We start from the raw sequence: 13,081 nt of genomic DNA, 5'->3' as shown, positions 1-13,081 counted from the left end.
TCAATTTAAACTTTATATAATTTTTAATTATTTTATTTTATGTGTTATATAAATAACAGTATTGGATTGATCTTTTTTTAAAATGATACGATCTCTTTTTACTGATACTGTCTTATTTTAGATATTATATCCAATGTAAATTTTAATTTTAAACTAATTCAATTATTGTATATGTCAAAAATAATACCAAAAAAACATCTCATTAAAATTGATCTTATATTCTTTATGATGAGAAATATAATAAATATGTGAAAAACTTCATTTTTTAATTTTTAGTGTACATATATTAATTAAAGAAAAAGTCTAGGAGACAGTAACTTTTTTAAATTTTGGTCAGTATGTAACCGTAAGAAAAAATGAACCATTGAATAAAATTTCACATCAATCTTCCACTATTAAAATCATCATTAATAACTATTTAATGGTTACAAATACCAAAAGTCTTAATTAAAAATTATTAGATATTTACTACTTGGTAGTTGGTATTTGCTACCAGATCGCAAAATAAAAGTGTGGGTGGGCCTTGGGGGGCTAAAAAGTAATTTGCCACCGGAATAGGACAAATGAGAAACTAAAATTACATCTTACCCACTCTTCATCCTTATCCACTTTCTTCTCCTTCATCCCCTCTAACTATTCTCAGTATAGTCAGTACAGTACTATCATTATTCATTCCATATCCCGACAAAACAATATTACAATTGTCACCGATACGAAGCATTAAAATAAATAAAATTGTAGAATAAATTTAAAAAAAATGTTAAATAATTAATATTCACTTTTATTTTATTAAAAATATTAATCTCCTAATATTATTTTTATATATTTATGTCGGACTGTAGTATAAGAGTAATTTGAGATATTTTAAGTGGCAGAGTGTTGTTGGCATATATAATAGTGGAAAATCCGCAGAGAGAGAGAGAGAGAGGAGATTGAGAGTAGTGAAGATGGTTCTGTTAGAGAAGCTGTGGGATGACGTGGTGGCAGGGCCGCAACCAGATCGCGGGCTGGGGAAGCTGAGGAAGATCACCACCTCCCAGCCCTTGAACATCAAAGCCATAACATCTGAAACTGATAACAAGTACCAGAGATCCATGTCTATGCCCGCCACACCTACAACCCCTGGGACCCCAACAACACCGCTCTCTGCCACGCCGCGTAAACCTGACAACGTTTGGAGGAGCGTCTTCCATCCTGGCAGCAACTCCGCCACTAAGACCATCGGTTCTGATTACTTTGACAAACCACTCCCCAATTCTCCTACTGTCTATGACTGGTAATAATACCCTAAGCTAACTGCTATATTATTATTTCTCAACTTTCCAACTGATTTGATTTTCATGTGTCCATGGCATGCAGGCTCTACAGTGGTGAGACAAGGAGCAAGCACCGCTAAGGAGTGGATCAGCGTCTTCCGTGGTCAAGGTCTTGCATGTAAATAGCGTCCTTTGCTTTTTAGTCTGCTTGTTTGGTCTGTGGTCTTAATCTATCTAGTTTTTTATGCTGATTATGATGAGTGCACTGTTATGTCTTGTTTTAAGTGGTATTTAACTTTACCTACTACTTAATAATCTCCTCTGTTTTAGCCAGATCTAGCCACCCTCATCATCAACTTGCTTATGAGTTGAAATAATGTTTATCTATCTATCTTATATGTTAATAAACGTGTGTTTCCTTTTAATTTATCTCCGATCTCTTCTTCCAACTGCGTAAGAATAATTGAATATGTAACTCTACTGCAAAATGAAGCTTCAGATCTTCTTCTGAATATCTGATTTCTTAGTCAACAATTACTCTCATAATTATCCTAATTGCATATTATCACAATAATTGAAGCTTATGGCCCACCGGGTTCCTCTTTTTATATTATATTATATATGTACAACCCATTTCTTTCTTTAATCTTTATTAAAAAGGAGGTTGAATAAGTCATTGTAATTATCAAAATCCTGACTAATGTTATGCAGTACTATTTATTTAATTTGATTTTTCACACATTGATTTGGCGTATTCGGACCTGCCTCTTCTATAGTTTATCCATAGCACTAACAAAAAGACAAAAGCAGATAAGAACGAATGCTTTATTTAGAATTAAATATTATCCTTGTCTTTATCTTTGGGACACTGCCTAATCTAACCGCTAGAATTAATTATGGATGGTTTATATCTTCGGGCGATAAATAATTTACTCTGAACTCGTCAACTTCATGCAATACTTTTCCCGGTAACACCAAGGAACGCGCAAGAAAAATCACATCTAAATATTTTATCATTATTTCAGTAACATTAATAATATATAGAAAAATATTTATAAATATTGGGGAAATAATTAATATACTTTAATAATTATTTTGTTAGCTAGCTTGTAGTAAGTTGTAAGGAATTTGCTAAGAATCTTGATTCTTTAGCTTTGTAACAAAGAACCTAGAACAGGAATCTTGTGTAAATAAAAATGCTGTCCGATTCTCTGTTGCTATCGCTAGATGGGCACATGATATATAGCAGTCTCAATCGCAAGAACACTTACGTGTATCTTTGGGATTTTAATGAACACTATTCACGAACCCAAATCTGCATACGGAGAAGGGGACATATATATAGCAGATTCCTCTTCTTGCACACCATATATGAAGCAAAAATTTTTTCACAATCCATAAATCCAGATTTAGAATTTTTGTCCTAATTAAATTTTAGCATAATCAAAAATAAAATTTTTACCATAGCATAATCAGTTAATTACAAACAAAATACATAATCAGAATTCATAATAAAAATTTGTTAGTAGAATTAAAATTTTTTGGCATGATTAGTGAACAAAAGCAGAACCAATTTAAAAGCAAAATCAAACAAAGCAGAAATAGAACACTAAAAACAAAATCGAAACAAAGCAAAAATAGAACGTACATACTAGAAATAAGGAGAACTAGTCCATAATCCAAAGGCAACGAGTAACGGAGGTCGAATATATCTTTCACTCACTTCTATCATTTCTCTCTTTTTCTCTCTCTCTTTGCATTCTCTCTTTGCATTCTGCGACTTTTTTTCTCTCTTTTGTGAGGTCCAAATCCAAATTTTTGGGGTATATTCTTGCACCTTTATATCTTTATCCTAATCAAGTTTTGATGCCAATTTTTGAGGTAGAGAGTATAGCTATCAAAGTAAGAGAGAAGAGGGAGAACATAATTCTCGTTTTTATGCAAAGAAGCAAACTTCAAATAGTAGTTTCTCATTCGTTCATCGTTGGATTGGCTTGAAATTTGAACTGCGTGTTTCTATCATCTTGTTCTTCATTTTGGACGGTGAAAATATTGATTGGAAGTCTGCAGCGGGAGAAATTGGCTTTGCAAGAGAGAAAATAGGTTTTTCGGTTTTACACAGAGCAGCAATCTTTGAACAAAAGTTTCTCATTCTTACACCGTTGGATCGATGAAAAATTTGGACTGCAGATTTTTCTCATCTTGTTCTTCATTCTGGACGGTGAAGATTTTTATTGGAAGTCTGCAGAGGGAGAAATAGGCTTCGAACAGAAGCTCTGTTTTTTGGGTATTTTTCATCTTCTTGCTTCTCATTTATAAGCTTTGGTGCTTTGATGTTTTGGCTGGTTATATGCACGATTTGTGCTTTGTTTGAAACTCTCTTGTACCTCATTTGATTATAGTGAAGCTATTTCATTGGTTTGGATGACTTGTGATTTTTACCTCTCACATTGAGGGGATTTTCCACGTTAAAATCTCGGTGTGTTCTTGTTATTGCTTTACTTGCTATATTTATTTGTTTCTAGTTGCTGTCATATTGTGTTGTGGGTGCTTCCATATTGTTCTTGTGTTGGATATTTGTGTTGTTTCCGTTACTAGGCTCTTTTATATTGGCATCAGAGCTTGTTCGTATTTTTTAGGCTTGTGATTTTATGAACAATGGAAGCTAACACTAATACTAGTAGGATGATTACTCTGAATGGTCCTAATTATGATTTGTGGAAGTCAAAGATGAAAGATTTGCTTTATGTTAAGAATTTTTGTCAACTAATTTTTGGTACAGAGAAGCCTAATGATAAATCTGATGATGATTGGACTTTGTTGCATAGACAAGTTTGTGGATATATTAGGCAATGGATTGACGATAATGTGTTGAACCATATTATTGGAGAGACACATGCTCGAACTCTTTGGATTAAACTTGAATAGTTCTATGCTTGAAAAACTGGGAATAACAAGATATTTTTTATCATGCAGTTGTTGGCTTTGAAATATACAGATGAGATATCAATGACAGATCACTTGAATAACTTCCAAAGAATTATGAACTAGTTATCTTTCATGGATATCAAGTTTGATGAAAAGGTTCAAGGATTGTTACTTCTTAACTCCTTATCAAACTCGTGAAAAATTCTCAGAATGTTATTGTCCAATTCTACTCCTGATAGTGTAATCTCTATGGATCTTGCCAATAAGAATGTTTTGAATGAAGAATTTGTTGGTCATCAAATTTTATCAAAAGAATTTGTTGGTCATCTTTCAGTATTTATGATGCTGGAAATGATTAAATGACCGAGGTTTTGTGTTTTTTGAAAAGTGGGCATTTCTTTTAACAAAATGTTTGTTATTACTGTTTTTTTTTTTTTTTTGCAAACGCATTCAGACCAAAATTTTTGTAAGCAAACTTCTTGAATGAGGAGTTCTTTCGTGAAATTGTGAGTTTTCAAAAGCAATCTCATTTTTGGATACATAGCCTAAACCCGACTTGTTTGATGCAGGTTCAGTCTTTGAAGTTGATGCAGTTTCATAAAATAATATTTTTCAAATTCCTCTTCATAGGAGAGAACGTGTACCAGACCAAATTTATTCATGATAGATTTTGTTTTTGAAGAAGAGGTTATAAATTTTGTTGAAAGATTATCAAAAACTACATTATCTTTTGTCACATATCCTAACCCATATTTTTCAAACAATGGTATTTGATTTGCAAGTAATTTGTCCAAGTTGCTGGAACTTTGAGCAAATTTTGCTAAATCATTATTCAATCTTTTAATCATTTTCATTTAATCTTTCATCTTCAGCAATAAGCTCTTATGAAGGATCCATAATGTGCTTTCCTTTTAGTTTCTCAAGTTCAAATTTCAGAAATATGTTTTCTTCAATAATGTCTAAAGCACATTCAGTTTCCTTCACCTTTTCTCTCAAAAAATTATTTTCAGCTTTTAGTATTTATTTTTTAGATTTGCATTTATTGTATTTGTTCAGCAGTTTTTTTAGAATTTAGAGTGAGATCATCTATGATAAGATGTAAATTATCTATGGACAAGTCATAGTAATTTACCTCATCAAGTTGATCCTCACTAGCCATAAAATAGATTTGAGCTTCGCATTCATAGTCTTCTTCCTCATTCGAATCGTTCTCAAGGTCCTCCGAATATGCCATGAGCACTCTCTTCTTTTCTTTCTTTTCTTTGTCCTCCTTTTTGAGTTTCGGACAGTTGTACTTGAGATGCCTAGCCTCCTTGCAGTTGTGAAAAATTACTTTGCTCATGTCCTTCTTGTACTCCTTTGAGCTTGAGCCATTGTACTTGCCTTTGTTCCTCATTAGTCTTCTAAGTCTCCTAGCAAAAAATACAAGTTCATCATCTGAAAAAATGGTCACTAGACTCACTTTCTTTTGATTCAACTCTTAACTTAAGGGCTATTCCCTTTTTTTTTAAGTCTTGGTTTGTGTGTGTGGTTTCATAGGCAAGGAGTTTCCCTTTCAGCTCATCATATGTTATGGGACTTAGATTATTACTTTCGGCTAGGACAGTGGCCTTTGTTTCCCATTCCTTTGTGAGGCTTCTAAGGATTTTTCTCACTAGGGTTTGTTCTGAGTAGGTTGTGCCCATAGCATCGAGGTTGTTGATTATGATTGAGAATCTCTCAAATACTTTATCAATACTTTCTCCATCCTTCATGTTAAACATCTCGTATTCTTTTCGCAGCATATCAATCCTTGTTTCTTTGACTTGTTTAGTGCCTTCGTGTGTAACCTAGAGTTTTTCTCAAATTTCTTTGGCTGTCTTGCATCTAGACACATTTCGGTACTCTTCAAAGCTGATAGCACAATGAAGTAGGTTGATGGCTTTAGCATTCAGCTCCACTTTCTTCTTGTCATCATCTGTCTATTCAGTTTCTTCTTTTAGAGTCACCACTCCATTAGCACTTGTCTTTATTGGAATCTTGGGGCCGCTTACAACAATTTTTCATATGTTGTAATCAATGGATTGGATGAAGATCCACATCCTCTCTTTTCAGTAGGCATAGTTCTTCCCGTTGAAGAAGGGAGGCCTGTTGTTTGGCTGGCCTTCTGTTAGAGTGTAGGCAGCTGTGATTATGCTTAAGTTGTTCGCCATTGGACCTTTGCTCCAGGCGGTGAAGCTTAATTCTTGAGACCTTGGCTCTGATTACCAATTGAAGGTTGTAGAAGGCTTAGAGAAGAGGGGTTGAATCTATGGCCTTCTTTTACTTTAATGAATTTTGCCTTTGCTTGCAAACTTTTACTTAGAATCAGTTTGAACTGTGCAGCAAAAATTTTATGAGACAATTTAGTTTTGTCTCATAAATAGCAGAAAACAAAATATTGAGAAAGAGAAGAAGAATGGCACCAGCATGTATCCTGGTTCAATTGCCTTGTGCAATGCAACCTATATCCAGTCTCTACCACAACTGTGGTGAAATTTTCACTATAGTTAAAGTATTACATACACCAATTCATAGGATTCACACAATCATTTCTCTCTCAAGTTCTAACCTAACTTGACTTAGTTATGCTAATACCTAACTCTTCACTCTAAGTGCTAACCCAACTTAGAAAGGGGTACCTCACAGGTACAAGACACAAGACTTAATAAACAACCTAAAGAAATCTGAAATCACTTTAGACTTTTCTCTCAAGTGTATCACTCAGTCTTTTATCACTCATAGGCTTTTTCTTGATTCCTCTCTTTCAGCCTTTTTCCACTCAAGAAATTACAGAAAGATATACATTGAAAATGAAATGCACACTGTAAAACATGAAGGAGATTGATTCTCCAACAGCCTCTGTTGCTATAAGTTGAACCGAATTCAGTTAACTCTGATTAAGTTCTTCATCTTGGCAGAATGCTTCTTTTACTAGAAAATACTATCCAAAGTTGATGAACTCTTCATAGAGAAACTCTTCAGAACAAACTCAAAATTTGGTTCTCTCTCCTTGTCTTCAGAAAGAAGAAAAATTTTCTTTTGTACCTCTTTCAATGTTGTTGAGTTGCCTTCTTCCAAGTCAACTCCTCGAGCTGTGTGCTTCACCAACTTACCATTTCACTATTTTCAATCAATTCCTAAATTAGAAATTTTGAATCTGAGCCTTTTTGCTTGACCGAAAACCTCAGGGTAGCAATAAAAAAGTTGTTTAGTGGTAAACACAGATCTGAACCCTTGAGCTAGAGCTTTGTCCCCAAAAAACTATTTTGGCCTTTGAATCACAGCAGTGATTATCAGAAATCACTTTCTCTATTTATCCCAAATTGGAGTAGTAGAGAGTTGGAGGAGTGAAGAAAGTAAATTGCATGCAAATGGAAATAAATCAGCTTTAACTTCTGACATAGCTTAAATGGGTTTGATTTGGGTGATTAGACCTTTGCTTTCTTTAATTAAGCTTTCTATTTCTTTTTTCTTTGATGAAATGAGCAAGAAGAAGAACGGAGCTTTCTCTCTCTTTTTCTCTAAGGTTCTGATCGAAGCAAACTTGTGAGGTGTATTGGAAGGCTTAGCTTGAATGGAGTTATCTTGGGCTTGTGTTGGATTTGTTTCATTTAGCCCAGCTGAATTCTTTGCTTTGAATTCTTTGGGCTTTCTTTGTTTAGACAACCCACCAGCAATGGTTTTTGTTTTCTTGCATTTGGGCTGTTGTTTCTTTTAATTTTGGCCCGCATCACTTTATCAAACATAATTAAAAACTAATTGGATGATTAACCCAATAAAATAATGTTTGTCATCATCAATTGAAATTAGTTAATTTCTTAACTCAACAATTATTGTGGTCAAAAGGGACATGTGAAAAAATTTTGTTGGTAGCTAAAGAAGGAGAAAGCCAAGGCAAGTAAAGACAAGAGCACAAATAAAGATGGTGGTAGCAATGAAGACAAGGTCAATGTAACTCATGATGATTTTCTTCTTGTTGAGGAGTTTGAATCTGTTAATATTGTTGATAATAGCACTAGTTGGATGATTGATAATGGTTCTTCTATTCATGTTACATCTAGGAGAGATTTGTTTACATCTTATACTCTTGGTGATTTTGGTGATATGAAAATGGCTCATCAAGGTGTTGCAAAATGTGCCGGTATTGGACAGGTTTGCTTAGAAACCTCCAACGGTACCAAGTTGACTTTGAAATGTGTGAAGCATATTCCAAATATTCGGTTGAACTTACTTTCTGTTGGTAAGTTGTGTGATGAAGACTTGGATAGCTCATTCTCTCGTGATAGTTGGAAGCTCACTAAGGATTCCATGGTTGTTGCTAGAGGTATATGATACTCTACTCTTTATTTAACTCAAGCAAATATTGTGAAAGATGTTGTTAATGCTGCTGAGTTTGTTGATGAAACTAATTTACGGCATAAGAGATTATGTCATATGAGTGAGAAAGGCATGAATATGTTATTCAAGAGGAATCTTTTATCTGGTTGCAAGGTTGCTTTGTAAAAGTGCAACCATTGCTTTGCTGGAAAATAAAACAGGGTTTTTTCCAAGAGCAATCCACCTTCAAGGAAGCCGGAGATACTTGACTTGGTGCATTCTGATGTATGTGGGCCGATGAAGACAAGAACACTTGGAGGATCTATTTATTTTGTAAACTTTATTGATGATCATTCTAGGAAATTATGGGTTTACACTTTGAAGACCAAAGATCAAATTTTGAATGTATTCAAGCAATTTCAAGCTTCTGTTGAAAGAGAAACTGGAAAGAAGTTGAAATGCATTCGTACCGATAATGGTGGTGAGTACTCAGGTCCATTTGATGCTTATTGTAAAGAGCATGGTATAAGACATCAGAAGACTCCTCCGAAGACTCCTCAGTTGAATGGCTTGGCTGAAAGGATGAACAGAAGATTAGTTGAAAGAGCTAGGTGCTTATTGTCACAATCTGGATTGACAAAATCCTTTTGGGGTGAAGCTTTGAGCATTGTTGTTCATGTCTTGAACCGGATTTGAAGTGCCAGCGAAGGTATGGTCAGGTAAAGATGTTTCTTATGATCATTAAGAGTCTTTGGATGTAAAGCCTTTATTCATATTCCTAAAGATGAGAGATCCAAGCTTTATGTAAAGACTAAGCAGTGTATTTTTATTGGCTATGGCATGGATGAATTTGGTTACAGGTTTTATGATTCTATTAGTAAGAAGGTGATTCGGAGTATAAATGTTGTCTTTATTGAAGACCAAACATTGAAGGATGTTGATAATGCAGAGAAGCCAATGGTTCAGCCTAGTGATGATTTTTCTGACTTGGATATTACTCCCTCTATGGCTATGGTGAAAGATGGTAGAGTTGAAATTCAAAATAATGAGCATAATACAAGTGCAGATGAAGATGGAACAGTTGATCTGATACTTCATGAAGTTGGTGATGATGATCAAGATGAACAACCAGCTTTAGAAATTCAAAATAATGAGCATGATACAAGTGCAGGTGAAGATGGAACAGTTGATCTGATACTTCATGAAGTTGGTGATGATGATCAAGATGAACAACCAGCTTTAGAAATTCCTGCAAATGCACTTAGAAGGTCTACAAGAGAGAGGAAGCCTTCGTCAAGGTATTCTCCACATGAGTTTATTTTGTTGACTGATGGGAGAGAACCTGAATATTTCGGAGAGGCTGTTGAAGATGAAAGCAAAACTCAATGGCTTGAAGTTATGCAAGAAGAAATAAAGTCTTTGCTTGAGAATGATACCTATGAGTTGGTGAAGCTAGCGAAGGGTATGCGAGTTTTGAAGAACAAATAGTTATTCAAAATCAAGAATGAAGAACACAATTCTAAGCCTCGATATAAAGCCAAATTGGTTGTTGGAGGCTTTAGTCAGAGAAAAGGTGTTGATTATGAGGAGATTTTTTCTCCTGTTGTGAGGATGTCATCCAATCGTACTGTGCTTGGATTAGCAGCTTCTCTTGATCTGGAGATTGAGCAAATGGATGTGAAGACAGCTTTTCTTCATGTTGATTTGGATAGAAAAATCTACATGGAGCAACCGGAGGGCTTTGTTGTTAAAGGAAAGGAAGATTTTATATGCAAGTTTAAGAAGAGTCTTTATGGGATGAAGCAAGCTCCAAGACATCGGTACAAGAAATTTGGATCTGTTATGGGGAGCATAGTTATCGTAAGACAACTTCAGATCATTGTGTATTTGTGCAAAAATTTTCTGATGATGATTTTATCATCCTTTTGCTTTATGTGGATGATATTTTGATTGTGGGCAATAATGATTTGAGGATTAATGAGTTGAAGAAACAGTAGAGCAAGTTCTTTGCTATGAAGGATTTGGGTCCTGCCAAACAGATTTTGGGCATGACTATTCCTCGTTATAAAGATTCCAAGAAGCTTTATTTGTCATAGGAGAAGTACATAAAGAAGGTGCTTCAAAGGTTCGGTATGAATGATGCCAAATATTTTGCTAGTTCTTTTGCACATGATTTTAAGTTGAGTGACAAGTAGTGTCCAACCACTGATGAGGAGAAGCAAGCAATGGATGAAATTCCTTATGCCTCAGTTGTTGGAAGCTTGATGTATGCTATGGTGTATACTAAACCAGACATTGCTCATGCGGTTGGTACTGTGAGTTGTTTTCTCTCTAATCTAGGTAAAGAACATTGGAATGCTGTTAAATGGATTATGAGATATCTCAAAGGTACAACTAACTTGATTTTGAGTTTTCGTAGTGAGAAATCTTTGCTAGTTAGCTTTATTGATGTAGATATAGCAGGAGATATTGATTCTCGAAAGTCTTCTTCAGGTTATTTGGTCAAGTTTGTAGGGGGAACTATTTCATGGCAGTCAAGATTACAGAAGTGTGTTGTACTTTCTACTACAGATGCAGAGTTTATTGCAGCAACTGAAGCATGTAAAGAATTGTTGTGGATGAAGAAGTTTCTTGTAGTACTTGTTTTAAAGCAAGACCGTTATGTGTTGTTGTGTGATAGTCAAAGAGCTATTCATCTTGCCAAGAATTCTATTTTTCATGCAAGATCTAAACATATTGATGTTAGGTATCACTGGATACGAGATGTGTTAGACTCCAAGTCGTTGAAACTTGAGAAAGGTCACACTGATGATAATTGTGCTGATATGATGATGAAAGCATTGTCAAGAGATAAGATTGAAACATGTTGTTTTGATCGCCGGAATGGCGAGGGCCTCCACCTAGTCGAGAAGGGGGGATTTGTTGGGCTTTTTTCTCTCCTTTGTGAGGCCCAAGTCCAAATTTTTGGGGGTATATTCTTGCACCCTTATCTCTCTACCCTAATCAGGTTTTGGTGTCAATTTTGAAGTAGAGAGTATAGCCACCAAAGTGAGAGAGAAGAGAAAAAATAGAATTCCCGTTTTTATGCAGAGCAGCAAATTTTAAATAGCAGTTTCTTATTCGTTCACCGTTGGATTGACTTGAAATTTAAAATGCGTGTTCCTATCATTTTGTTCTTTATTATGGAGGGTGCAAATGTTGAATAGAAGTTTGCAGTGGGAAAAATTGGCTTCGCAAGAGAGAAAATAGGTTTCCCAGTTTTACACAAAGCATCAATCTTTGAACAGGAGTTTCTCATTCTTTCACCGTTGGATCGATGTAAAATTTAAATTGCATATTTTTCTCATCTTGTTCTTTATTATGGACGGTGAAGCTTTTTATTGAAAGTCTTCAGAAGGAGAAATAGGCTTCGAACAGCAGCTCTGTTTTTTGGGTATTTTTCATCTTCTTGCTTCTCATTTGTAAGCTTTGGTGCTTTGATATTTTGGCTGGTTATATGCACGATTTGTGCTTTGTTTGAGACTCTCTTGTACCTTATTTAATTATAGTAGAGCTATTTTATTGGTCTGGACAACTCGTGGTTTTTATCTCTCACATTGAAAGGGTTTTCCACGTTATAATTTCGGTGTGTTCTTGTTATTGCTTTACTTGCTATATTTACTTGTTCTTAATTGCTGCCATATTGTGTTGTGAGTGCTTTCATATTATTCTTGTGTTGAATATTTGTGTTGTTTCCGTTGCTAGTCTCTTTTAGAATCGGTGAGGCTAGAGGTGAGACGAGGGAAACTAGATGCGAGGCAGAAGAGGCAGCGGCGAGCTGGAGCTAAATGAGGCTAGAGGTGAGAGAAACTGGATGCAAGGCAAAGAGGGATGGATGAGAGCAAGATGCTGGAGACGAGAAGGGAAAAGAGTAGATTGAGGGTTCTTTTTGGAATTTAAAAAGTAAGGGCCAGGCGTTGTCATTGAGGTTTTTGACTTTATGTGTGTTGTTATTGAAATTTTTGTTGTCATTGAGGTTTTTGACTTTATGTGTGTTGTTATTGAAAATTTTTTTTTGTAGACTTAATTATAAAATTCAGTATGTTATAAAAATTTAATTAAAAAAAATATAGAAACTCAATTAAAAATTTGATAAAATTATAAGTAAGGATAGAGGAATTAAACTTTATTGTTGTGATACAAGAAGATTCCCATAATAAACAATTTAGGTTTCTTATAGAATTTTGTAAGTTATTTTTGCCTTTAAATTTCATCAAGGAATTTAGTTATTGAAAAAGCTAATTTAAAATGAAAAACGCTTACAATAAAATCTTGTCCTGTTGAGTGAATTCAACTAAAGTGTGAGACATGAGCTCTTAACGAATGTTAACCGATGATGGATTCTAGAATCTGACAAATAAACATACACTAAGCACATTTCTTTTCTTTGGATTTATAACCTCATTTATGCAATAAAAGAAGTTGCTTAGTCTAACTTAATCTAATACCGTATGAGGTAAGATAGCTGATTACCGTGTCTTGCACTTATACATCTTAACAAATTAAAGGCATGTATTTAC

General features: G+C 34.7%; 1 protein-coding gene across 1 annotated transcript; it reads left to right on the top strand.

The window, feature by feature from the left end:
• LOC107631215 (dormancy-associated protein 1) lies at positions 796 to 1,685 on the top strand. The gene is made up of 2 exons (XM_016334581.2): positions 796 to 1,276; positions 1,360 to 1,685. Exons 1-2 carry the CDS (start codon positions 948 to 950, stop codon positions 1,394 to 1,396), a joined length of 366 nt encoding a protein of 121 aa, XP_016190067.1. The 5' UTR covers positions 796 to 947; the 3' UTR covers positions 1,397 to 1,685.

The sequence above is a fragment of the Arachis ipaensis genome, chromosome B03 (genome assembly GCF_000816755.2).
Source record: "Arachis ipaensis cultivar K30076 chromosome B03, Araip1.1, whole genome shotgun sequence".
In the NCBI taxonomy this organism is placed as follows: Eukaryota; Viridiplantae; Streptophyta; class Magnoliopsida; order Fabales; family Fabaceae; genus Arachis; species Arachis ipaensis.
This window is presented reverse-complemented; position numbering and strand designations above follow the sequence as displayed.

What these genes read in the sequence shown, in the direction of transcription:
- LOC107631215 (XM_016334581.2), top strand. Translation starts at nt 948, where the DNA reads ATGGTTCTGTTAGAGAAGCTGTGGGATGACGTGGTGGCAGGGCCGCAA. An exon ending in TCTCCTACTGTCTATGACTG is followed by an intron (nt 1,277 to 1,359) that starts GTAATAATACCC and finishes CATGGCATGCAG; the next exon opens with GCTCTACAGTGGTGAGACAA.